Source organism: Leptidea sinapis, chromosome 5 (genome assembly GCF_905404315.1).
Source record: "Leptidea sinapis chromosome 5, ilLepSina1.1, whole genome shotgun sequence".
NCBI lineage: Eukaryota > Metazoa > Arthropoda > Insecta > Lepidoptera > Pieridae > Leptidea > Leptidea sinapis.
Genome location: NC_066269.1, coordinates 11,814,490 through 11,838,933, shown reverse-complemented (window position 1 = coordinate 11,838,933; position 24,444 = coordinate 11,814,490). Strand labels below are relative to the sequence as shown.

The window sequence follows — 24,444 nt, the reverse complement described above, 5'->3', positions numbered from 1 at the left end:
AGTTTCTTGAGCTGTTTCTTCTCTGATCATGTGGTGAAAGTTTTAGAAAAAGAAAAGAACATTTTATAAGAGGTCAGAATTACTTACGTAGAATATTCTTAACATAGTTTCTAGAGGCGTGTATAGTGGTCGGTGAGGGGAGAGGCGGCTCGAGTGACGTGTACTCCGGGCTTTTGTGGGGCACTTTCTCTGTGGACAAATGCATACAGATACAAATAATTATCAGTATGAAAAAAGTACTTAAGAAATGTGCTTGTTCAATTAAATAATTAAATAAAAGTCATTGAGGGAAATAATAATAAAATGATGTAATTCCGAGAGGTTAACTAACACCGCCCCACCACGTGCGAGTTGTGTTATGGTTATACCACGTATTTCTATAAACTCCGGACTCCCAATCACCTATTAAAATGTCCGAGCGGCATTGCGTATAAGTACGTAAACATTAAGTTAAACAGATAAAATTAAAACATTCATTCAAATTAATACCCTATTTCGTTGCGGTAATGTTCAAAGTCTATTTGTATACGCTCAACGCTTAAGGATGATTGTCGTCTCGGGAAATAACAATAGAAGGGCGCGGACGATACACTAGCTCAGGGGTGCTCAAACGGTCGATCGGGATCGACAGGTCGATCGGGATCGACAGGTCGATCGCGAGTGCTTTTTGAGTCGGTATAATAAACTAAAATCAGTAATTACGTACCATCTTATGAAAAGTAAGCTCAGGGCATGCAGTGTCACGCTTCAACATCCAAAGTCAGTATTTAGTTAAGCTTAGAAATTTAGAACGCGTTTGTTTTGTAAGAACCAAGAAACTCGCAATTTTGAATAATAATTATGAGCAGACCTACACTTACCTTGACTAAAAAAATGCATATTTTGCGTAAAACTAATATCTATGTCCTCGTGACACTCTACCTAGACGACAATGCATCATCACACATACTTGACGCCTCTCAGAGCCGATCGATCGTAGTCTAACAATTTTGAGGTAGATCGCCAGCAGTTCAAGCTTGAGCACCCCTGCACTAGCTCGTAGAGGTAGCGCCTTATACCAATTAAATTACTTTTTATTTTAGTGAAGTTCAAGTTTAGTGAAGCTTATTAGACGTCTACAAAGTTCATTATAAATTTAAATTATTATATATTAACATTGATTTCGTTACCTCTGTTTGTCTTCTTTGTTCCTGTGTGTTGAGGTTTTGAATTCTGTAAACATATTGAAAATCTTTAATATTTTATAGAAAAATAGAGATATTGAGTATTACCAACATGTAACTGGTATTGTTAATTAGAAATACATGAAGTATCAAATGGAATTTTATCTACTGGAATTGGCATTATCGAAATGCGGGTAGGCGAAGAAAATTTTCGTTCGCTAGCAACGTGCGGTACTTACATGTATTTGGTTGAGGTCAGGAGGCGTGGCGCGATGCGGCGCGTTCGCGTTTAGTTTACCAAAGTGAGGGTAGGCGGAGAACTTCTCGTGCATCCGGATCTCCTTCATGGTTAGCAGTTCCTGATGCTCCCGGAAGTACAGAGCCGACATCACGACCAGACTGGTAACAAGTTATCAGAATATCACACACTACACTTATTTATGTATCAAAACAGCATGTAACTGTCGTTATCACGAGCACAAACACATTTTATTTAGGTTGGGGTCATATTTAATGAATTAGGCGTTATTTTGCGGAAATACATAAATATCCAAATTTTTTGAGTTATCTTGAGTGTATTTCCGCTAATATTGATCTTCAACGAGTCTCGCGACAGAATTTGGCGAGTCAACAACTCCTGAGGATGCCTCGTGTAGAGACAAAACACGAGTAAAATTATTTGAAAACTTAGAAGATTAGAGAAATTTAACAAATTTGGGGTTACAATTAATTATTCAGTTAGAAGTAGAAGAAGAAGCAATAGTTTACACAAAATAAAGCTATCGAGCGAGCGTTAGACAGCCGAGCGTTAGAGCTCAGTCTCATTCATAACCTACAAAACAAAGTGCCCAGCGTGCCTTAAGAAGTTTTCACCTTACAATCCTGCCTTCCTCCCAGAGGGTAGACAGAGCGCATGGTCCTCCATTGGTCAAGGTCCTGACATGGTTCTTGGTACTCTTACTCCTGCTCTATTTCGAACACTTCCTTCGCCTTTGCGATATATATTTGTGATAGTCGGATATGCACAGTAAGTCAGAATAAAAATGCTGCCTTAACCATGAGAGATATATTTAAATGATGTTTTGCATATGATTGTAATGGAATACCAACTAAAATGGTTACACCACGGACTTGTAAAAAAAAAAGGACTCCGCGCCGTGATATTAGCAAGTGAAGCGCCTTTATGCTAGTATGCGGTTACGGGGTATACCAGTTACACAATATTTTCTCCCTTAAATAATCATATATCCACAAATACTTTTATATTATTGTTTTTACAACGCATCACGGCATTTTTAAAATATTTTATTGCGACGCAAACTGATCTGTCTGTCTGAAACAGACGATGGCAAATCTCATAATGGCGGCCGATCGGCTTTTATATATATATCGGCGTGTATGCGTGGGGCTTATTTATACGTTTAATCGGATTGTTTTAGTGCCTCACTGTTATGTAAGGTGACACGGAGTCCTTATTTTTTTACTCGTCCGTGGGTTACACTTGTAAAAAATGCAGATTAAGTCGCGGCTAAGAGTTATATCATAACGTTACCACCAAGACGACCTTACGAACAACCAGACACGTCTTATTAGAGTATTCTGGCTGTGAAAAGCATGCTGCCGTTCACTTAGTTACCTACTTTCACCCTCCATTCAATGTGACCTTCACTTCTCCATTTCTTGACAACAAACTATTTAAATCAATATCTTTTCATAATACTGCTATTATACAATTGAGATCTGACTCATCATCACTATTTCATTCGTCTTACGCACATTCAATTAAATTTGACTAATTTTTATAAGAATATGCTAGTCCCTTAAAATAATAATGAAAAAAGTTTAAGCAAAGTTTGCACGGGGTGCAAATTCCTGCAGGTTAGTGTAACCAATTTTGATAGCTGTAAAAACATATTTGTTAGATATAAAAATACTCACCAAACGGCCATAATGAAGATCAGAATCGTGATGACAACTTGTAAAAATTTATTCGACACCAGTTCATTTCCTTCGTATCCACTCTTCCGACAGCAGAACGCCATAGTGTTGACATTGCCGTATCCAAAGTTTTCCTCATCCCTCAACCACAAGCCATCTTTTTTCGTCGAAGGCACAGGACTTTCAACTTTATGTACATCTGACTCTAAAGTGCCAACATAAGTGGGTAACTCTGGTTTTTCTAAACCCTTCGAATGGTAGCGAACGCTGGTTTTGTTGTAATTGTAATATTTCCCGTATTTGGAGGCGTGGCAGTTCTTACACTGCTTGCGGGTGTACTTGGGTGAGTTGTGGCTGAGTTTGTGGCAACATTCGTGACGGCGTATGCTTCGTGCGATGTCGCGGATTTGCTCAATAGAGATGTTGCCGTCGCTGTACAGAGACTTCGATGATGTCGACACGCCTGACAGACGAGAATCTGGGAATATATTTAAATGAATAAAAACTCCTTTATTGCAAATCAACATGGTTCCTTACAACTACTATAATTTCTTCTTATTTTCTTTATAATATACTAGCTGACCCGGCTCGTCCACGTCTATCCACTACATGTCTGCAGCGGATCATGGGATACTTTGGCCAACGCCATTGCACGACGTGGTGCTGATAACCTTGAACGTTTGATGGTCACCGGGAAAATTGAGGGGAAGAGACCAAGAGGCCGGAGCCCACGACGCTGGTCTGACCAAATATCCGAGCAGACTAAACAACCCATCAGCATCGCACTCCACCATGCGACAGACCAAAACAGATGGAGGAAAGCTGTAGACGAACTTAAGCGGAGTCACGATCCTCAGCAATGAGGGAACGACTGTGAAGAAGAAGAAGCTGACCCGGCAAACGTTGTTTAGCCATATAAAGTATAATTCACACTATAGATTTATAAATAATAGCCTATGTGTTATTCTGGTGTGTAAGCTATATTATTATAAAGTTTCATCAAAATCCATTCAGTAGTTTTTGCGTTAAAGAAGTTCAAACATACATCCAGACATACAAACTATCACATTTATAATATTAATAGGATTTTTTAAATTATAATGGAATGAATTCACTGTAGATTTTTAATTAAGCCAACTATTTATCTTAATATGAGTTCAGCACAAACCACCAATACTATTTTCTTTTGAACTGTTGTAAACCAGAAATCTTCTAATTGGCCTTCAAAATTAAGTGAAGTAATTTGTAATATTTAATTTGTAATGTAAAAAAAAAAATACTTTAATCTCCGTCTGACGACTTGGTTGCTATTTCTTCTAAATAAGGTGTGTGCAATTTTTTTTTTGAGGTTGCTGTTCTTCACAGTGGACTATTATGTCCATTTTTGATTTTGGTCCTCATTGTATGTCCCGCCCTACATTACGTTTTCTTATTTTGATTTTTTCTCTAAAATTGTTTTTTATTATTGTTAGGACCAGCGAGCGTACGGGTCACATGATGGAAATTGATTACAGCCGCAAATATTCTCTTGCAACGCCGGAGGAATCACAGGAGCGTTGACTTTTACGGCCTGGCCAGGGGGATGTGGGACGATCATCCGCGCGGCACAGTTTGAGAGCCGCGGGCAGTCACGTTCGCCGCCGTGATCAGATAGGCCGAGAGCGATGTCTTTATTAAAGTTATCTGGATATTGCTTATAAAGTAATTGAAAATTTCTTAAAAAAGTTTTTATTTCTTCCCATAATCTTTTCACAAAGTTTATATTTGTGTTCTGTGTGGCCAGACTTTCAAATAGCTGGCCTAGCCCTTACTTCGGAAATAATAGTTTCACAGTTCATTTTAATCGCGGCAAACCAACTTAACTTGTTCAGTTTCTGTACTATTTCGCCGCGTCTTCCACTCGTCTCCGTGGCTTACGCCGTAGGTGGGTGAACGCGTTTTTTGACGGTATCTATGTTTTTTTTTTAATGAAAATAAGGGACAAGACGAGCAGGACGTTCAGCTGATGGTAATTGATACGCCCCGCCCATAACAATGTAATGCCACTCAAGATTATTGAAAAACCCAAAAATTCTGAGCAGCACTACAACTGCGCTCGTCACCTTGAGACATTAGATGTAAAGTCTCATTTGCCCAGTAATTTCACTAGCTACGGCGCTCTTCAGACCGAAACACAAAAAATAGGCGCCGTTTGGGTACCCATAATCAAGTCATATGTGACGGCATCTTGTAAACACCGCGCAAGGATTTTTCAGAATGTGAAAAAGCATTACTTGAATAAGAAACTTAAGCTGCAAAGATTATTTGTCTTGGCATAACCGGAAGCGTCTATGAGTTATATAAACATCAACAACGAAATCGGAATATAAGGCCAATGTTTGACTATGATTAAGTAATACTATGTGATAAACTATAGGAGCCTGCCCACTACATCGTACCATTCCATTACCATATATCCGACAAGGATAGAAAAAACACGGGAATAGTTTACACTAGAACATGGAATACAAGATGGAGTCATTGCTTGTGTTTAACGTTGGTAAACATGTGGCAACACCAAACGCCATTTTGTCCATACTAAAATGATTGTTCACAATCGTGCAGCCAGATCTGATGAATTATAATCTAAAACGACACAAATAAAATTTGAAAACAAAATTTTATGAACGATGCGGGACTCGAACCCACGACCTCTCGCGTTCCGTGCGAGTGCTTCCCAACTGAGCTAACCATTCGATTGACGTATCGTCATAAAATCTTGTATGCTTTGTTCAACTCTCAGGTTGTGGCTTCATCTACAGGATCTAATTTACAGTTCATAACCTGCTCAACCCCAATATTTGCATATTAGGAAATTGATTTGAGACGTCGCTCTTGCTAATCTAAACAATTTGTTATGTTTTTTTTAAAGTGATAACCCTCACTTCTGGGATTAATACACAACTATAATTTGAAAACAAAATTTTATGAACGATGCGGGACTCGTTCACGACCTCTCGCGTTCCGTGCGAGTGCGACGAACGACGCAAGAAATAAAATCTAGAGACGGTGGTTCTGTTTCCTGTGGTGAGGTGAGGGTGTGATGGCTGGTACTCACCACTGCTGCCACAAGACCTTGCGCTGTCTCGTCGCTGCAGCGCACCAATCTTGCACAGTCTACGGTTGACCTTCTCCAGCTGATCAATGCGGGACTCCAGGTGTCCCGTCACTTTGCAGAGCTCCTTCACAGCACCCAGGTTCTCCATGAAGATTCGATCCTAAAACCAATATATTCCAGGTGATTTCTGTTGTAAAGGCACATAATTTTGCTGGAATATGCTGCTGTGCGGGAACCACGAATTTTTCCGGGATTAAATGTAGCCTATGTTCTTTTCCAAGCTCTAGTTTATCGCTATCAGCAGCTCCGGCGTAATAGCGTAACAAACAAACTGACATTCACATTTATAATATTAGTAGGGATTGAATACGGTTACTTATTAAATATCTACTCAAAATGCAGCTATGAATGTAGTGACGTCATAGCTTCTAGGCAGAAAATATTTAGTATAATAGATACACAGAGTTAAAATCAAATTTATAACTGTCATTATAAACTCAAAAATATCATGAAATGACTATAAAATTGGGCAATCTACAGATTTTTCTTAAGAAATAATATAAGTTTTTGACTGAAAAACTGAAACTTTTTCCAATAATACTTACAAAATGACGAGTTTAATTGCTTAAGGAAAAATTTAATTGCTTTTAAAATAGTATAAAAGAGTTCAAATATATTATCTTTCTTAAGAACAACAATACAGGCCAGACTAATACGGTCAAGTTATCAGGAACTTTATCAATTATGTCGTGAAGATAGAATATACTATTTCCAATGTTAGTTGCAAAAAATTCAAAATGTACTGGTTCGTTCTTATTTAACACATTAACTGCTAAGATAATAAATGAATAACACTAATTAATGATAATTTAATCCCATATTTTCATGTTTTTAATTATTTTTATCATCAGGTTCAGTTTACCCACCATCTAGATGTGTGGTGTCCCTCCACAGGGCGGTTTCTAAGGAACTTTCTTCCACGTACGAATAAGCTTCTAAGCGAGCCTCCTTGTGCGGTGTTTCAAGGACAATACTGCATAGATTCATTTAAAAAGACGCGATACCGGCTGTTTAAAAAACACTTTTTAAAGTGCCGGTATCGCTCTTGTGATTCCTCTGGTATTATTGGCATTTATGGTTAAAAAAAATTTGACAGTTAACCGACAGATACGGCGCGACTAGTACGCGTATACTTTAGTTATTTTCATAACATTATGTCCTATGGTATATTGTTATGTGGCAGTGCAGCCGATATTAATACCATCTTTGTGCTGCTGAAGTGGGCTAATCGTGCTATTTATAACCTAGGTCTAGTAAGTTTAATTGTACAAGCATACATATTGTTTGATGAAAAAGGCCACTGAGTTGTTTTTGGAATGGGTGGTAGTTTTTGACTTTCAATAAGTGATGCCACATCCTATTTGGAATAAAAATATTTGAATTTGAATTGCAGGAGAATGTGGGCGGCGGTGATTACTTTACATCAGATGACCCGTACGCTCGTTTGTCCTATCTTCCATAAAAAAAAATACATCAACGATAACTACATCCCGTTCTTTCGGTAGCTGCAAAATGACCTCGCAGGCTATACCTTGTTAACTACGAGGAACTTGGGTATGGTGTCTCCGTTGGGCAAGGCGACGTCTCCCGCCTCCTTGACAGCGTCGGGGATCACTCGGCGAACCTCCTGAGCTAGTACACCAGTGTCGCGAGACGAAGAACGCCGGTCCCATCCCACCAGGCCAGAGTGCTCCGCGAATGACGGGTCGTAGTTGAATCTGTGACAAGTGCAATGGTGTACTAAAGCACAACCGCTCCTATACGAGAAACACATCGAAAGGCTTGAGCTTGGCTCCTATATTTTTGTATACAAGAGGAGGCAAACGGGGTGGGAGTGGTGAGGCAACCGCCCATGTACATCCGCAACAACAGATGTCAAGAGATGAGAGGCGTTGCCGGCCTTTAAGGTGGGAGTATGCTGTTTTCTTGAAGGTTCCTAAGTAGTATCGGTTCGGTAATTGATCCAACAAAGTGGCTGTACGTGGCAAGAAACTTCTTGCAAAACTCGCGGTTGTGGAATACCATGTGTTATTTTGCATTTTGACGTAAAGTCCGGTGGTGGAATTCAGCCAGTGGAATCAACCCGAACAACTCTTCTGACCACTCCCCGTGATAAATGCGGTAGAAGATGCAGAGAGAATCCACATCACTACGCAACGCCAAAGAGTCAAGCCGATCGAGGAGTAGAGGGATAGGTAGAGTTTACGGATTTCCATTTAGTTACATATTTGCTAGTATTCTTTGTCTGGCAATAAAATCTTTCATAAGTGCTATCTTGTTCTTGGTAATCTAATTTGCCCCCTTTTTAATACAAACCTGACCTGATCGTTTAATGTAGTGTTCATTTGCTCTGTAATGTAGCATTCTCTTATCAAAAACTCTTACTAATTACTTACACAAATTAAATTTGAAAACAAAATTATATTACGATACGGGACTCGAACCTGCGACCGTGTTCCGCGCGAGCGCTCTTTCCACTGAGCCAACCGTCCGAGTGACGTAACGTTGATAAATCTTGTATGTTTTGTTCAACTCTCAGGTTGTGGCTTCATCTACAGGATCTACTTTACAGTTGATAACCTGCTCAGCAATATTTGCATATTAGGAAATTTACTTGAGATGTCACCCTTTCAAATATAAACAATTTGTCATTTTTTTAAAGTTTCTTTAAGCGGGTTCGAGTCGGGATCGTTCATAAATTTTGTTTACAATTAATTTGTGTAATTAATCCCAGATGTAAGGGTTATCGCTTAAGAAAATAACAAATTAATTATTCTTTATTTTCTTTTACTTATTACATTATTATTTTACTTGATATTGTTTGTATTCTCTTTAATGACAGTTTGTTTAAGTTTTCGAAATTTCTGTACATGCAACTCTAACAATCTAAATTTCGAATATATATAAAAAAAATATTTGAAATGTCGAGACTTAAATAAATATCTACATTTAAGTTTTATTAAAATCACACAACTTTATGAAAACATATCACTGTATCACTGCTGCGAGTTAAAAAAATGTTGAATACATGGCGGTCATAATGTGATGATGAATTAACAAACAAAAATAGTTTTTTTAAAGTGTACAAAGCTTCCCAAATCGTTAACTTTTTAGGGTTCCGTGACTATTTTTTATTGTCAGTGACAAAACGTTTATTTATCTACGACTTCCTTGCATACAGCTACAAGTTCCTGTACTAGATTCGAGGCACGAAGATACCACTAAAGATTTAAGGTTAGTGGTTGTATAATTCAATCTTTTCCCTGTAATTTTTGCATTTCTGCGTTAGATTCCCTTTTCAATCAATTTAATTATGGATTTGATGCTATCGAATTTTCCAGCACCTATTAATTTAAACAAAACTAAATCAATTTATTCGTTCACTGGAAATATTCTGAATGCAGTTCACGTGCGAGCATTTCCTTGTGAAATCATATCGGATAATATCCGAAGAAAAAAGAGCGCTGCGGCCGACATTTTTTTATGACAATATGGGACGAGACGAGCAGGACGTTCAGCTGTGGTAACCTACCCAAAAACCCAAAAATTCTGAAAGGCACTACAATTGCTCTCTTCACCTTGAGACATAAAATTTTAAGTCTCATTTAACCAGTAATTTCACTAGCTACGGTGCCATTCTGACCGAAACACAATAATGCTTACAGACTACTGCTTCACGGATGAAAAAGGGCGCCATTGTGGTACCCATAATCTAGCCGGCATCCCTCTCCCTCTTGCGACACCCTTGGACCTGGGACTTCCCTATTCTTATTATTCCCCGGGGAAGATTTGTAGAACGCTTGCCAATAGGAGCTGCTTATTACTAACTTGACCACCCTGATGCTCTGGACGTTCTTGAGTTGCTGCGCCGTGTCCAGTTCCTCGATGTTGTGCTTGGCTCTCGCGTCAGACGGATGGACTATGTGGCCCATCACTTTCAGGTTGCCTGTAAAAATAACATTACCACTTTATAGAAATTTGAACGAATAATTATTGTCCACATATATATTTTACGTATCAAGAGATCGGTTATAACGATTTAAATGAATATTATAGCAATAAGCCTGTAGTAAGCTTTAGTTGAACTGAAATGAGTGAATGATTAATAATTTAATATTTCGCTATCCTGATTTTCAATACACTGTATTAAAATATTCATTAACATACGATATTTGACACGGATAAAACATTTTTATTGATGACTAGTTGACCCGACAGACGTTGCTCTGTATCTTATGAATTTGTCAATAACATCCAGAATTACTTCGTAAAATATGCTCCGTGTTGCTATAATGAAATTGTTTCACAGCAGAACTGTTAAACCGTGCGTCAATAAATTCTCTCATAGAAATTATGTATCACATCCCATCAAAGGAAAAACAAAATTTTTGCAGTTTTTTTTTTAATTCCGAGCATTTTCATATTTAAGTATTAACCTTTGCAACCTTCGCTGGACTTTCACGAATAATTCAAGACCAAAATTAGCCAAATCGCTCCGGCCGATTTCGAGTTTTAGCGAGACTAACAAAAAGCAATTCATTTATATTTTTATTAATGATATTTAACATTTCATATTAAATGTTGTCGGAAATGTCGAGAACCTCTTATTAATTAATTAATTAATTAATTATTATTAATGACTGGCCTGTGCCCGCCGTTCGAGAATATATGCAGAAAGAATACGGCACTCGTCAGTTCGGGTGAGATCTTGAATTCTGTCACCAAACGGCGCTCGACTTATACGTCGGAAAAAATTAAAATGGCCGCATGCAGATGTGTCCAAATTTTTATAATTGGCTTCGTTATTACCGTTTTTTACAATTTTTTTCACTTCTTGTGTGCTTATTTACTGAAAATAAATGTTCTAACTACTTGATGCTAATATACGCCTTAAAATATAGTACCTACGGGATTTTTTTAACATCTGTTTATGTTAGAAGAAGGTTTTGAAAAGATTTTTTTTTATAAATCAGGCTGAACAGGGCTGACTTCCGATTCCCAGCAATACCCTTACCGTTGATAACACAAGACTCGTCCGGACGGTCGGTGTTGATGCCGACGCGGCCCGAGAAGTGCACGCTGTTCTCGGAGACGCCGCGCTGCCACCAGCCCTCGCTGCAGTCACTCTCGAACTGGCCCGGGTTCGATGCCTGGGGGGATAAATAACATGATCCATAGGCTTTTTTCCACAAAAGAACGGCGGCTAACGTAAGATATACTTCTCTTCTATCAACCGCTTCTACGAACATGCTCTTTCTCTTTCATTCCAAAGCTGTCTTTTTCTTTTCTGTCTTTATAATTTCTGTATAAAATTTACCTTTTCTGTATTACCTGAACGTGTGTATGAACACAAATTTTTGTGTAAAAATAAAATATTTGTATTCAAAATAGAATTTAATATCATTAATTGGACGTCAAAGACTACCACACATTCCAAAGTTTACGCCTCAGACCTGAGAAGAATGCGTCTTCATTAGGCCTAGCCTGAAGACATTCGCTCCATTCCCAATCTGTGATATGATTAAGAAAGACATTTACGTTATAGTAAGTAGCCTTTACCACTCAAATATTTCTTAACAATTCTTTTGAATTTCCTAAAACACTAATTGGTTTATACATTTTCTGGGATCATGTTGTAAAATATACATGGCCCAACAAAAGACTAATAGTCCAAGATCCCAGGGCCACCAGACGTCACGTATTTTCTGACGAAGGAAATGTAGACGATTAAGTCGTCTTAGTATGTACTAAGAATGCATGCATACCTGCTAGCTTGCTTCGACGGCCAATTTTCAGGTATCAGGTAATCAAGGTACGTAAAATCATTACTTACCTCACGTAAATTCTCCTAGCTGATTTTCACGTATATTTTAGGCAATATCCTTAAAAATAAGTCGCCAATACTCCTAGACCCTTTCCGTAACCCATATTGCTTTGCAGACGCTTTAAAGCTCCCAAAATAATTACTTAACTTCACGTAAATTCTGATGCTCCATTTTTATATATGTCCACCAGACAAATATTTTAAAACCTTTTACAAGAAGACAGACCGATCCAAGAAGCCAATCATCTCCTAAATTCAATTTTAATGCCTCTATGGGTAGGAGCGCGAGGGCATTATCTACGCGCATGAGACTGAGTGAGTCATGTATTAGGATATATTGACTTCTCTCTCTCTCACTCTCTTACAGTTTACTCATATCAATTAATTATTAATATTAAAAAAAATCAGCTAAAAATTAAAAAATCCGGTAAATAATTAAAAATGAACTTGTAAAAAAATGCTCATTTCAATACAATAATTCTAGAATTTTATCCTGCAAGCTGTTTTGATAAATTCAAAAAAACTTCAATTTTTTTTAAAGAAATATCAAGAACTCGATAGTGTTAACAAATTTATTGAATAACCACATTTTTTTTTTAAATTATTTATTAATTGGGAGTTAATCATAAAAAAATACAAAATACTTAACCGAGTAGTAGGCAATTTCATGATAATTATTTGAGTAGAACTCACATACGAAATTATAATATTAGTTAGAATAATACTGCTACCATAGACAACGTTACTTAGTATATCTTGGTTCCCTGGAACAGACTAATTCGAAAGTCAGCAGAAATTACCATAAAAATCATGCCAAAATTGATATTTTGGCATTCATTATGGCGGTACCACAACCTTAGTAGGGGGCTCTAGACGAGCGTCCTGCTCGTCTCTTCACTCATTACTCGTAATTGATACGCCCTGCCCATTACAATACAGTGCTCGCTCGTAATTATTGAAAAACCTAGAAATTCTCACTCTTTAGTCACCTCGAGACATAAGATGTTAAGCCTAATTTGCCCAGTAATTTCAGTAGCTACAGCGCTCTTCAAACCGAAACACAGTAATACTTACACATTACTACTTCACGGCATAAATAGGCACCGTTGTGGTACCCTTAATCTAGCCGGAATCCGGTGCAAAGGAGCCTCCTACTGGTAGGTTTAAACTTCGACTTGAAGAATGGACTTAAGAAAGACCAGACACTAAGTTAAGTAATGATGAATTGAAGGCGATGGAAGAAGCTGATTCGCCTCAAACCACCCAACTACCAAATACCCACAACATTGGCCTATTCATTTCTTCTCAAGAAGCAATACAAAATGCCTTCAAAGAATAAAATTCATAGTTTATTGAGTCTAGATCCCCTAAGAAGTTCTACCGCAAAGGCATAAATGACTTTGGCGTCAGATGGTAGTAATGTATATAAACGGTAAATACTTAATTTTAACACACAAATAAAATTTGAAAAAGAACAAAATTTTATGAACGATACCGATGAACCCGAGAGTGGAACAAAGCATACAAGATTTTATAACGATACGACACTCGAACCGTCAGCCGGAGGTCGTGGGTTTGAGTCCTGCATCGTTCATAAAATTTTGTTTGTTTTTCAAATTTTATTTGTGTATTAATTCTAGAAGTGAGGGTTATCACTTTGAAAACATAACAAATTACTTAATTTTAAATTAAATTCTGGGTGAGTGACACTCACCCTTACAATGATCCTGTCACTCGCGCTCGCAGCCACGATGCAGTGCACCCTCTGAGAGTGCTGCACGTGTGCCTTGAGTGCCACCACCAACTGGAAGTGCCTCTGGTCAGGGTTGGGGCGGCCCTTCTTCCTCATGTTGTTGTTAGTAGTCTCCGCAAAGTGCAAACGGCCCACCGTGATCTTCGTACCCTCGCGCCGCATGTCAACCCTGGCGTGACATTAAATTGAAAATATCTCTATTTTTCTTGGGCGCGTTAGAAATAATATATGTATGAAAAATTATCAGAGTGAATTTTACTATGCGCGCGCACAACGTCACGCAAATTCGACACCCTGACGTTAGCTGGTCAACTAGACCATTTGTATCATACTTCAGCTACCAAGCCTCTTGTAACTCGTATGTTTACTGAACCACAACCAATGGACAAGAATTAAATAAATTTCAATATGATATTATATATTAATATAATTTATACATGTCGCAGGTATATTGTCAAATGATATTACAATTTCACAAGTGATATTATAGGGCAATGATATTTTGACAATTTTACTGGTCGTTAGATTATGAGGCCGCCTCTGGTTGGTCTGTTTCTTGTAGTTATTGTATAGTAATATGAAAATTCTCGAAATTAAATAAAAACAACAATTTTGCTTTTCCTTTGATGTGTTCAGAAATCAAATTGAAAGAATAGTTTAAAATGAATATCTAATTAGAATTTATATCTTTCTAACATTCTCAGGAGGTAAAAAATAAACTTTATACAGAACAACGTCTGTCGGGTCAGCTAGTAATAAATAAAATAATATTTTTTATGAATTTGTCAATAATATTTCATAACATAAAGAATAACTTCATAAAAATGCTTCCTGTTGTTATAGTGAAATAAACATAGCAGAACTCATTTCCCTTATACAAAATATGTCCATACAAAACAAACACTGGAAATAAATATAATTATGGGTCCCAAAGTGAAATAAAAACTATCCTATCTCTCAACTTGAACTAAACTGCACTCCATGAAGTAATCTCCATTAAAATCCGTTCATTAGTTTATTAGTTCACTGGAAAACTTAGGACACTAGATTTCTACCACTACATTAATCTTATGCATGATTCTTGAATGGTTCTGCGCAGGAGACCTAAAATTGTAGGTATAGCATATATACATATTATATATAATTGTCACACTTTTTACACAAATTATTTTGCCCCAAATTAGGCATATATAGCTTGTGTTATGGGTTGCAAGACAACGATATATTTAATACAATATACTTACTTAAACATACATAAATACATATAAACATCCATGTTCATCATATAAATGCTTGCACCTACCGGGATTCGAACCCGGGACCTCTAGCTTAGTAGGTAGGATCGCTAACCACTTGGCTATACAGGTCGTCAATATTAAGAAGACTAAGCAATTTTGTTAGTATAATATTTAAAAGATGGGCTGGCAGTTTCTTTTCAGTTCTTCTCTCCAAATTCAAAGCCTCGAACTGATCTAGCTACATGACGCTTACCAAGTGTTGTTGCATTATGTTATGATATTGTCACTCCCGGTGGTAAATATAGTAGATTGTTCACCGAGGGTCGAAAGAATCAATCCCCGAGGTATTTAGACGCCCGAGCGCAGCGAGGTCGGCAATAGTCCGAGTAGGAATTGATACTTTTACCCGAGTTAAACACTCTACTTTTAATTTCGATTATGAGGAAAATAAAACTAGTTGTTTATCTAAGCACAGATAAGTATCCCGCCAATTTATGTCGACTTTTAAAATTTCAAATATGGAACTTACCGCGTATTTGTTGCGGCTTATTCCGCTCAAAGAAGTTTGCGCTAAGTTCACACTGGCTGTTTAGAAAGTCACATGGCATTTCTTTTGAATAGTTTTTTTTTACATAAAACTCTTCATAGCTGACAGCAGTTCTATTTTCGAAGTTTATTCCGGCCCTTAGGTGGGAAGTAATTTGTATAAGTTTTTCCCTCTCTATGCAGGGAAGCAGCATTTTCCACCCAATAATCAGATCAAAACAACATTACTTTCCGAGTATGAGTAATGAAAACTATATTTCTATTCTATTGTATTCTTAAGTAGGAATAATTTTTATATGGTGATACTCACGGGACGGGGTGGAAAGGTTTCTTTGTTCTGTCAGACTGACTCTGCTCTATTCGAACCTCTTGACAGGGATCTTCTGCCTGCGTACACAAAATATTCATAAATGATAACAATACCGTCATTTAATACAACATAGCTTAGATAATTATTAATCTCTTGCTGCACGGAGTAGTAAAAAAGAAGGACTCCGTGCCGTGATATTAGCAAGTGAAGCACCTTTATGCTAGTATGCGGTTACGGGGTATACCAGTTACACAATTTATTCTCCCTTAAATAATCATATATCCACAAATACTTTTATATTATTGTTGTTACAACACACCACGGCATTTTTAAAATATTTTATTGCGACGCAAACTGATCTGTCACAGACGTAAGTGTATGCGTGGGGCTATGTATTTACACGTTTACCGGCTTGTTTTGGTGCCTCACTGTTATGTAAAGTGACACGGACTCCTTCTTATTTTACTCGTCCGTGCTCTTGCTGTTAGCCATCCGATGAAAACAGGCCAGGTTTATTTTTTTAGTGGACGTTACTAGCTACGTCTTACACTCGCGATTTGTCATTTTGTGTTAGAGTTTTTTTTTATGAAAATAAGGGACTAGACGAGCAGGACGTTCAACTGATGGTAATTGATACGCCCTGCTTATTACAATGCAGTGCGGCACAGGAATCTTAAGAAACCCCAAAAATTCTGAGCCGCACTACAACTGCGCTCGTCACCTTGAGACATAAGATGTTAAGTCTCATTTGCCCCATCATACCGAATCACAATAATGCTTAAACATTACTGCTTCACGGCAGAAAAAGGCGCCGTTGTGGTATCTATAATCTAGCCGGCATCCTGTGCAAAGGAGCCTCAATTGGTATAAGCCCTAAGTCGCCTCTTCTCACACCCTTGGCCCCCTTTTAGGGCTATATTTCTAGTTTTATACATTAACTCTGTATATTAAAACTCTTACAATTGGGAGGCTTTTATTGATAAGGTTTTCGCTAGGTAGCAACGCAGCGGCGTCTTTCTCAGGCATCAAGCAGTAGAAATACTAGGCGCTTTGAAGCGCGCCATAATTAGTAAAATTACTGGGCCAGTGTTCAGAATTTTGAATTCAGTTGTACTTACCTTTACTGCAATTAACTTTTATTATATTTTATATATTATATTATATATATTCTTGATAATGTAATGTTTGTTCATAGGCACATAAGTGAATTTGCCAGAAACTATCATAACCATAATGTTAACACCAGGAACAGACATAAACTGATGATGCCTACTACTCGGCTAAGTCGAGTTGGTAAGTCTTTTGTGGGGCGATGTATATGTTTTTACAAGATCCCAGAAAATGTTAAAAACAAAAGTATTACGTTATTCAAAAGAATTGTTAAAAAACATTTGTGTGGTAAAGGTTACTATAACATAAATGACTTTCTTAATGATACCACAGATTGGGAATGAAGTGACCGCCCTCAGGCTATTAAATAATAAGTTTAATTGCACAATATTACTTTGTAAACATATTTATTCGATGAAAAAAAAAGCCCGCTAAGTTTGTTGTAACCATTCTTCTCAGGTCTGAGGCATTCATTTTGGAATGGGTGGTAATTTTTTGACTTTCAATAAGTGATGTCACATCCTATTTTGAATAAAAATATTGGAATTTGAATTTGAAAAATTGTAAATTGTAAGTGCACACTTGCACCTAAGCAGATTTCGCTTTTATCTACAACATCAATGTTATCAGTGAGACGTTCCAAGGGAACAATTGTAATTTAGTTCGTTACAATTCCAATAAAGTAAAGAAATAAACCAAGAATGCGAGCGACACTGCATTGTCATGGGCAGGGCGTATCACTTTACTATTAGTCTTTCTCGTAAATTCTCTTATAAAATACAATACCTTAACACCGTAGAAATGCAAACAGAAGTTGTGTATCTTCTTGTAGCCGTCTGCTGTCTTAACGTACTCCGGCTCCCCGTGCACCTGTATCTGGCAGGTCACTTGGAAATGGTTCTTCTTCTGGCAGACGAATGCCTCGTCTATTTGGGAGAAGTTGAATCCTTTATCAGCACCCACCACGTACGTGGGTGTCGGACTGTTGAAAATAAAGACTTCTAAAAAATTTAAGAAATATAGAAAGCAATTTTAGGACAAATATTAGGTTTCTAAGAATTTATTCCTAAGTTATTTGCTTGTGGAGTGTTCGTTCGGGCAAATAATATGTAATAGTAAAAGTACAGAAGTCTCACTCCGCAAAAACAATTAAAGAAATATGGACTCTTGCGGCCATAAAATAGGTGTAATTCAGATCGCACAGCGCTACTAACCTACATTTTTATTCACTTAGAAGTTGTCTCTCTTTCTATCGCGTGACTCTTAACTCTTCTGACGACATTAGGGTTGCCTTCTTTACCTAAAACTGTACCTACCTAGTATAACGTCAAGTTATAAAAATAGGTGAGTTTTTTCTATAATATAAATAGGTATGAAGTCGTATTTTAAATCAATATCTTTCGTTATCAAACCTACAGATAGTTAATGTATACGATCGAAGACCACGACACAGTCAAACCTACTTAGTTCAGGAAATAAATAGGTAGGTGTCAGGAATGGTAATTTCATTATAATAATAATCACATTCAATTAGATTGTGTCCGCGTCTTTAGCAAGCTTAATAAATAATTTTGGATCGCAATGACCTTTAATATGCTTTGTAGTAATAACAAGTAGGTCGAAATTTGCTTGAACAAACATTTCCGATATCACTGTTATAATGTTATTAGCATAAAGTTATACTTGAGAATAAGCCATGAATATGACTATATCGCTAACAGCACTGTCCATAGTGTCAACACAATAATAATTCTGAAGATTTCCGAATGTCAAGCAGCTTTGCAAATAAACGCGGGAACCTTTATACGTCTATTAACTTTATTTTTTAACTAAACCAATTAACATATTATAAGCAAAATGTCTATTTGGTTGACATTCTGTATATTCTTGGTTTATTCTCAAGGATAACTTTATACCAAGTTTGTTTGTAAGGCCGTGACAGTCTACCATTTGTAATTCAATTATTTTCGTGCAAATATAAATTTAACTGATTTTATGATGCAGAATTACCAGCATGAATAAATTTTTTCGTACCTATGTATGCCAAAAAAACGCAGATCTCGCAATAATTTAAGACAATATAAGGATTGTGTATAAATGGCACTCACATGGGTTTCAAGTTGGCATCAAAGAGTGAGTGCCAGGTATTTTGCTGAAAGCTGGAGAACCGGATGCACTGCAGGGGGGCGTCATCACCAGCCTCCGAGCCGTCTACGGAAGGCGGAGGCCGTACTGTCGCTGTTTCTGGTGACAGGGCCGCTAGAAGATACAAAAGAATGATTAAGATTATAGTACAATACTTATTTCATATTAAGTAGTAGGGATTCGCCGGTTCTGGCTCACAGTAGTAGGGATTCGCCGGTTCTGGCTCCTCGATTCTGGCTCACTTGCTCGTGATGCCTACTAAAAAAAAAAAAAAGAAGTTTGGTGTCAAACTGGGGGTTTTGATGTATTTCCGAGCGATTGCGCTGATCCGTTTTTCGATATCTCTTATAGTTTCAAAGTTAGCATTTTAAATTAAACAGATCCATAATCATTAATAATCACTGGTCATTTAGCTAATGATTGGTGAGCGACTCAATGTCTAAATTTCCATGAACGTGATACAGGTAATTTACTAATTACCTCTATCACATTCGTTACTACGATTAAAAAGACAGTTTCTGTATTTATTATTTATTTTTAAAACATGATTTAAATAAAGTATATAATAAAACATCATTGCAGATTGTATCATTTTCAAAATATTTGATGAAATCATTCAAACTCTTCTTATTAAACTTAAAGTATAGATACATTATACAGTACTCGCCACACACTGCGGTATATTCATTCTGTACTCTTGCAGTATTGTAGTTATACATTCTGCAATTCCTTTGTAAAAACATCAGCTGGAATCCCTGAGGTGGACGACCATATGAATCGAAGTATTGTCCAATACCCTGCTCATCAATGTGTATTGCAACCCAGTGAGTGCCTGGCTTATTATCACTATCTAAATTGCTGACAATATAACAGGGCGTTACAACATATATCGGCAATCGGTTTGCCGCGTAAACATTATTTTTAATACTGGGATCGATTTTGTTCAAATAATTCTGTATCTCGATTGTATTCATATTAGTTGAGAACAGGGTCTTGTCAGTTGCGAGGATTGAATAGTTATGTGGATCATAATAACATAAGCACTCAATAAATAAGGCTTTAATGTATCTTATTCATGTATTTAAAACTTATATGGTTACAATAAAACAAAATATCATTACAAGCGATTCAAATATAAATCTATGAACATTTGATGAAATTATATTTTCATCAATTTTATTATAATATAAAAGCTGATTGAAAACGAACTTTGTACCTACATACTTACGTAGTCATTAGTACAATCTGGAAATGTTGACTCCATTAAACTATCAATAATTGAACTTATCATTTAAGTGCCATTATGTTTCACCACAATATTTAAAAACCAGTACTAATCATAAACAAATTTACTTTTACGATATTTTAGTATAAAATGCTAGAACTGTTCAGAAAAATAATCATTGAAGTGGCGTATTCAGTCAAATTATTATATATTTTGTGTGTTGTGTAATTGTTGAGTGATTTGCTGCAATGGAGGTAAGTTTTATCTATTATTCACTTTGAAATTAAAAAGTAATATCATTTGTTATATTAAGATATGTATGTATAATACTATTCTAAAGCAGTCTTATTGTTGTTGTAGAATGCATTCAACCCAACAATGGAAGAAACTACATATAAAACATTTTACTATCCATTATCTGAAGATAGTCAGGATTCATTAAAAGTTCCTCAACTTAAATCCTTGAAGAGGGCCAGCTCAAATGAAAATATAGATGCATTATTCGAAGTGAAAAAAACAAAACAAAAGAAAATATCATCATCAATATCCAGAGCACATGAGAATGGAAGTATTTACATTACAACTAATGCAGATGACGGAAGAAATGCATCACATTTGGTTAAAATAGAAATCTATGATCTCAATAAAATAAAAAACACGCCTGCACAAGAACAATGGAAATACGCTGATTATAGATTAAAATATTATACAATCGACAATAATGAAAGTTATAAGGACATAAAAAAGATTTTATACAATGTTACGAAGAAAATTTTAGAAACAGAAAATTATAAGAAATATAATTTTAACAATAAGTAGGTAGCTATGAAGAAATACATAAATATTAGTTCAGTTTAGTTATTAGTTTATTTATTCTCTTATACAAATAATATTATTATATTCTCATCATTTGGAAAATTAAACATAACGATATGGAACTCTGCTTTGTATGTAATGAGGTTGAAAAAATGATCAAGTGAGTTATTTTCTTTGTAAATTATTTAGTATTATATTATTGATGAAATGTGGCTAATATCATTCACTTATGTTGTAGTCAACCTGTTCTACAAAGTGGAGGAGGTTTTAAGAGAAGAAGTGCAGTATTACAAGGCAGTGAAGACAATGATACAAGTACAAAGAGAGGAAGACAAGGGGAACCATCCACATCATCGGGGCTCACCAGTGTGAACGATGAAATGGTGAACTGTTCTTTATGTCAAATCTTAATACGGAAAAGATATTATGCAAATCATCTTAGAAGTAACCTCCATAAGAATAACGTAATGCAATTACATAGTACTTTAAAAAATGTCACAGTACACGAATCGGCTTTTGGTAATAGAATTATCTCATATAAAATAAAGAGTAAATCCAACCAATTACAAACATTCGAAACACCAGAAATGTTTTTGAATTCTATTAAAAATGAAATTATTTCACTATTTGAGGAATCTGTTCGATTGCTTACAATTTTTAAAGTTAATTTTATTCTGCACGCTAATTTTGTTCAAGAAACAAAAAATATTTCTAATGAATTTGAATTTCAAACATGTAGTTATACTGTAATGCAGGGTGAGGATTTAAATTTTTTCTTTTCGTCCTTATGTGATATGTTGATGACTAAAATTAGCACATTTGAGAAAAAAGATAGTGGTTGGAGTCTTAAGAAAATAAATGCATTAGACATGAATATAAACAAATTCAATCCATTACGTGGAAAATCATATATTGAATTACCTAAAGAAATCAAATTAAAAAAAAGTGTTATAAATGTACAAAACTCGGATGATTTATGCTTTAAATGGGCTTTGCTTTCTGCATTATATCCAGTTACTAAGAACTCTCAGAGAGTTTCATCTTACAGTAAATATTCAAATAAATTAAATTTTGACGGAGTTACGTTTCCTGTTAAAATGACAGATATACAGAAAGTAGAAAGGTTAAATAATTTAAGTGTAAATGTTTTTGGTCTTGAATACAATTGTAAAAAGAAAGTACATGAATTAGTTGGTCCATTGTATTTAACAAAATCACGGAAAATTGTTCATATCAATTTATTATTTATTTCGCACGGAACAATTAATCATTTTTGCTACATTAAAAACCTATCGCGTTTAGTAAGTGGTCAAATTTCAAACCATGAACATGCAATCTACATCTGTGACGGTTGTCTTTTACACTTCTCAACAAATGATAAGTTATCAGCTCATCAATTGAATGATTGTTGTCATATTAAAGTGGAATTGCCTAATACAGAAAAAACTTTAAAAGATTGGTTTGAACAACCAATTTCAAACAATGTCTTAAAATTTGATAAATTTAATAAGATGTTACAAATACCCTTTGTTATATACGCGGATTTTGAAGCTTTCCTTAATCCAATTCAGACATGCTTTAACGATCCATCAAAACCTTATACAACTAATGTTCACAAACACGAAGTTTATAGTTTTGGGTACTATATTAAATGTTCATATGATGATAGTTTATCAAAATATGAAACATATAGTGGTCCTCATTGTACTCATGTCTTTATGAATCAGTTGTATAAAGATTTAGAAGTGATTTGCACAAAAAATTATTTTGTCATAAGTCCAAAACCTTTGACTTCCAATGATAATGAAATTATTTCACAATGTAAAGACTGCTTTATATGTCAATCTAATTTAAATGGTGAATGTGCATTATACTTTGACTCGCATACAGGAAATTTTAGAGGAGTTGCACACGAAGTATGTAAGACAAAGTTTAGAATCCCCTATCACATTCCAGTTTTTTTACACAATCTTAGTCAATATGACTCTCATTTTATTGTTCATGCATTAAATTCTATTGAAGGGGAAATTGATATTATTCCACAAACGAAAGAAAAGTACATTTCTTTCACAAAAACGATAAAATTAAATAATCATAAAATTCAATTGAGATTCGTTGATTCGTTTAAATTTTTACCTTGTAGTTTAGACAAACTTGTTCAAAATTTGAAGGAAGAACAATTTCAAACATTAAAATATAATTTTCCAAATAATAATGATTTTTTACGTCTTAGAAAAAAAGGAATTTATCCATATGAATTTATGTCATCACATGATTCCTTAAAACTTTCAGCACTCCCTAGTCGCGATAAATTTTACAATACATTAACCGACACACATATTTCCGATGAAGATTATGAACATGCCAAGGATGTTTGGCAACACTTTCATTGTCAAAATATGTCAGATTATTCTGATTTATATCTTAAAACCGATGTTTTACTTTTAACAGATGTGTTTGAAAATTTCCGAGCCTTATGTTTGCAAACATATGGTCTAGATCCAGCTCATTATTATACAGCACCTGGGTTAAGTTGGGATGCTATGTTAAAATGCACAAAAATTAAATTAGAATTACTTCAAGACTTTGAACAAATAGCTTTTATTAGATCGGGCATTCGAGGAGGTGTATCTCAATGTAGCAATCGTTATGCCAAAGCTAATAACAAATATATGCGAGAATATGATAAAGACACACCAAACTCATTTTTAGCTTATCTTGATGCTAATAACCTTTACGGATGGGCCATGTCTCAATTCCTTCCTACAGGAGGTTTTGAGTGGGTAGATGTCACAACTAATTTTGATGTCCCTGATGATTATGAATATGGTTTTATTTTGGAAGTAGATCTAGAATATCCTATTGAACTGCATGATTTACATTCTGACCTACCCTTATGTCCCGAGAATATATGTATTGGTAATACAAAAGACATAAAATTAGTTCCAAACCTTCGTAATAAAATTAAATATGTGATTCACTACAGAAATTTAAAGCAATGTCTGACAATGGGTTTAAAATTACAAAAAATTCATAGAATTTTAAAATTCAAACAATGCGCATGGTTACAATATTATATAGATTTAAATACAAGCATGCGTAAACTAGCCACATCTGATTTCGAAAAAGATTTTTATAAATTAATGAATAACTCAGTGTTTGGAAAAACAATGGAAAATATCGAAAAAAGAGTAAATGTAAAATTATTGAGTCATTGGG

General features: G+C 35.7%; 1 protein-coding gene across 1 annotated transcript in view; it reads right to left on the bottom strand.

The window, feature by feature from the left end:
• The window catches only part of LOC126964467 (uncharacterized), a 103,556-nt gene that overhangs the window by 12,647 nt on the left and 66,465 nt on the right, over window positions 1–24,444 (bottom strand). Inside the window, exons 5-16 of the mRNA XM_050807589.1 lie at window positions 19,148–19,298; window positions 17,826–18,021; window positions 15,930–16,006; window positions 13,797–14,004; window positions 11,273–11,408; window positions 10,087–10,204; window positions 7,790–7,976; window positions 6,199–6,358; window positions 3,102–3,579; window positions 1,403–1,562; window positions 1,170–1,212; window positions 88–189 (exon numbers count right to left, since the gene is read on the bottom strand). Coding sequence (XP_050663546.1) covers window positions 88–189; window positions 1,170–1,212; window positions 1,403–1,562; window positions 3,102–3,579; window positions 6,199–6,358; window positions 7,790–7,976; window positions 10,087–10,204; window positions 11,273–11,408; window positions 13,797–14,004; window positions 15,930–16,006; window positions 17,826–18,021; window positions 19,148–19,298 — 2,016 coding nt within the window. The remainder of the gene's footprint in view (window positions 1–87; window positions 190–1,169; window positions 1,213–1,402; window positions 1,563–3,101; window positions 3,580–6,198; window positions 6,359–7,789; window positions 7,977–10,086; window positions 10,205–11,272; window positions 11,409–13,796; window positions 14,005–15,929; window positions 16,007–17,825; window positions 18,022–19,147; window positions 19,299–24,444) is intronic.